We start from the raw sequence: 3,562 nt of genomic DNA, 5'->3' as shown, positions 1-3,562 counted from the left end.
TAATTATCATCCTTTTAATATCTTTGATTAATTGATTTTGAATCAATCAATCAATAATTATAGATAATATTATATAAATAATTTTGAAATTTATTTACATATCTTTTACTCATCTCTGAGATAGTTGAGTGTATTTAAGATTATGGATATAGGAGCTACTTACATTCTTTAAGCAACTACTAATATTACCCTTAGATGGCTTTATTTAGATTACTTTCAAAATCATTTATATGGTCTTTATTCATCTACAAGATAATTAAGCATATTTTAAACTTATAGATATGGACTCTACTAACATGCTTTAAGCCACTACCAACCTTAATCAAATAGCAAATAACATCCAAGAAAACCCGAATGAATCTTAAACATTATCTATAAAAATCCTAAAATAAATCTATCAATCTTTGTTAAATCCTAAAAATCTTAGTTAAACCTAAGCCATATTTTAATTAAATTCTAACAAATTCTAAAGGAACCTTAAACAAAGCCTAATCAAATCATAATCAAATCTTAGAAAAATCCTACATTAATACCAAATAAAATTTAATCAAATCTTAATTAAAATTTAAGAAATATTAATTAATTCTAAATAGATTCATCATTAAATTAAAACCCTTGTAACTTCCTATTTATCATTGATTTCACCAAAGACTTAGTACAAACTTTGAACTGCTAATTGACAACATGCACAAAAATTTGAAAAGAATGACAACTATCAATTAAGAGAATAGTCAAAAAAAAATTTGCATGTGAATTAAGTTACCTCTTTTTCTCAACCTCAATATTGAGCTTCCAATTCCAATATCTCTCTCTTCAACCATCATTTTTTCTGAAAATGTGTGTAGTTATTGCTATTTATGTTTGCTAAAACTGTACTAATTTTTACTTTAATTCAACTTGAGAATTCTTTCAAATCTTAGAAACTCTTAATTGACCTCAAATCTCTAATTTAGATACTTCAACCAACTTGAATTCCAATAACTCTTAATCTTGCCGTTCAATTGAACTTAATTTTATAAAAAATCTAGCACAACTATTTGCACAAATCTTCTAGCTTCGAATCACAAATCTTCTAGCTTCGAATTCCCAATGCTCCTCATGTTCAAGTTTACGTGCAAGGAACGGCACATGTGGAGGTGCTTGAATGGGCAACGCGGGAGAGGTGGCCGGACCTGACATGCCCAATGAACGCGTTCTGGACCTCAAATGGCAAACTGGAATCACCGGACAACCATTATCCTGGCTCTCCAAATGAACGCACAGACAACTCTATGGCATGAGGTTGCCGCTTGTTCGATGCTACGCTGCCGGTCTCTGTTTCCTGTTCCTCAACATTCGGCGCTGCGGCAGAGACAAGCAAAGCTTTACAGTTGCGCCAGAGCTCTTAAGTTGATGGGGTATGCTGCTGTAGCGTCGCCAGTGAACAACATGTTGAAGAGGATCCGAACCACGTGCTCCGTCGGATGGAGCACGTCCCAGAATAGCGACTTGAAGGGCCGCCTGCAGAAATCCTGCACAGCGCCGGGCAAGCTGGGCGGCACGGGCTTCCCACATTGCACCTGCGCGTTCAGGAATCCGGCTCCGCAACAGGCCGCTGTGACGTTGTCCAACCCTGTGCACAGCCACCGCTTGTGTTAGAATTCGAGTGTTTCTGCGCGTTAAATTTCTGTCATTACATGCGATCCCAGCTTTGCGGATTGCTGCAAGTCCCGTTCCCAAGCGCTTGCGACGAGAACCCGAGAGCGCTTACCGAAAGCTTTGCCATCGGTGATCATGGCGGATACAGTATCGAAGGTGTTGGCGAGCACCAGGTTGAAGCCCGGAAGCGCGGCCCGAAGGCCGTCCACCATCTGTTTCAAGGCCGCGTTGAATCCCAAAGCCAGCTGGTTTGCTACCTCAACACATTCGCCCGGGTTGGCAGTGTTCGAAGCTCTTGCCAACGGGGAGCATCCCAGCGGACCGACGCCGACCACGATGGCCTTTCTGGCTCCGGCGTGGTAGACCGCCTGCACAAGCATGTCACCGTCAGGCGCGGCGTGCATGTGGAGAGGGCCTCTCAGCAGCCGCTCGATCGAAACGCTAGGAAGATCCCGGACACGTTATCCGGGGCTTAGGGCTCATGACGTCCACTTACCAGGAGGGACTTCTGATACACGTCGATGAGGGAAGCCACGAACTGGGTGGCGTTCACCTGCTGCTGGAGCTGCGCGTCGCGGAGGAAGGCTGATAGATCGTTCGACCCGCTGATGAAGAGGAAGATGGATTTGGAGATCAAGCTACCGGCGCGGTGGGCGTCGAGCTGCTTCTCCAGGGTGGCTTTCGCGATCGCAAACTGTTGAACTTGGGCACTCATCGGAACCGACTGCGATGAACAGAGCGAACAATTGCCACTGGGGTCAGTCATACCTCGCGGCACGTTTGGAACCGTTATTCTCAAAAGCTTTGCCAATGAAGCACGCAGCCGATTCTATGCGCAACCTCGAGACCCGGAGAATGGGACGTGGACTTACGAAATCATCGGCGCTGGTGGAGTCCAGCAACCCGCTGCCGCCTGAGGCAAAGTTGACGCCTTTAGTGAAGGAAGCGTGAGGCTCCAAGAACGGTGGCGTGAGTGGGAGATCCAACTTTTGAGCTGTTTCAACACGTTGCAAGTTCATCAGGGCCGTGTTGCTTACATGATTCCAGCACCATCCAGTTACAAGCTCATGACACAGCAAGAAGTGATCAGGAGCCTGACCATCACACTCTGCGAAACAGCTCCATCAAACTTCAGATCATACTACATTCAGGTCTCAAGCTTACCTATGAAATCCACAATGGTGCGACCGTTGGTGAAGCGCCCTGTGGGCTTCCTGAAGAACGTCTTGCCGTATGGTGGGAAATCGGCCCTGGCTGTGGCTTGGGGTATGAAACTGTTGGTTCCGGCATCACCCAATGAGTCTCCAAATGCAAAAATTGCGGGGACGTCGAATTCCTTGTGCGCCCGTGTGGCGTCCACGGGAACGACTGGGATGGCGGCCAGCACCACAGCAACCAACGTGAGGGCTGTTTTCAAATCCATGACCTCCCACCGTCTATCACACCCCCTCCGTCACTGGAGTTCGTGGAAATCCCCCTCCTTGAGCTGGGCAGAGAGTGTCGAATCTGCTGTGGATCACCCGGGGTGGAGGTGAAATCAACGCCTCGAAGCCCTGTGGGAGTGTTAGGATCTGTGCAGTCAATTGTGAAACCTGCTCCGGAACTTGAGTCCTTGTGATGCCGCTCTCGGATCTCTGTATCCAAGTTGTGAAGCGATGATGAGGAGGAGTGCTGGCTTCGTGGTTTATATACGTGCGAGACCAACACCCGAACGACGAGAGCAGGTCCTTTCGGGGTTTGACTTCCGCGTGACCTCGACACGCCGTATCCATGCGCTGCCTTGGCTGGGGTTGAATAAACAGTCCCGCACGTGCAGTGGTAAGTGCTGAGAAGAAAAGAAGCGCGTATAAACAGTTGAGGGGAATCACTGCACGCACATTACGACTAGGCAACAGGGTTAGAGCCCAGACCTACAATGAACAGT

At 46.5% G+C, this 3,562-nt stretch overlaps 1 protein-coding gene across 1 annotated transcript; it reads right to left on the bottom strand.

Moving 5' to 3' along the window:
- Positions 1–719: 719 nt before the first annotated feature.
- LOC112286478 (GDSL esterase/lipase 6) lies at positions 720–3,286 on the bottom strand. The gene is made up of 5 exons (XM_024528390.3): positions 2,803–3,286; positions 2,511–2,632; positions 2,135–2,362; positions 1,751–2,006; positions 720–1,612 (listed from the first exon to the last, which is right to left on the bottom strand). The coding sequence occupies exons 1-5, from the start codon at positions 3,059–3,061 to the stop codon at positions 1,365–1,367; spliced, it is 1,113 nt and encodes a 370-aa protein (XP_024384158.1). The 5' UTR covers positions 3,062–3,286; the 3' UTR covers positions 720–1,364.
- Positions 3,287–3,562: the final 276 nt, after the last annotated feature.

Source organism: Physcomitrium patens, chromosome 9 (genome assembly GCF_059467195.1).
Source record: "Physcomitrium patens ecotype Gransden chromosome 9, ASM5946719v1, whole genome shotgun sequence".
Classification (NCBI taxonomy): Eukaryota; Viridiplantae; Streptophyta; class Bryopsida; order Funariales; family Funariaceae; genus Physcomitrium; species Physcomitrium patens.
The sequence above is the reverse complement of the archived record's forward strand: the minus strand, read 5'-3'. Positions and strand labels throughout refer to the sequence as shown.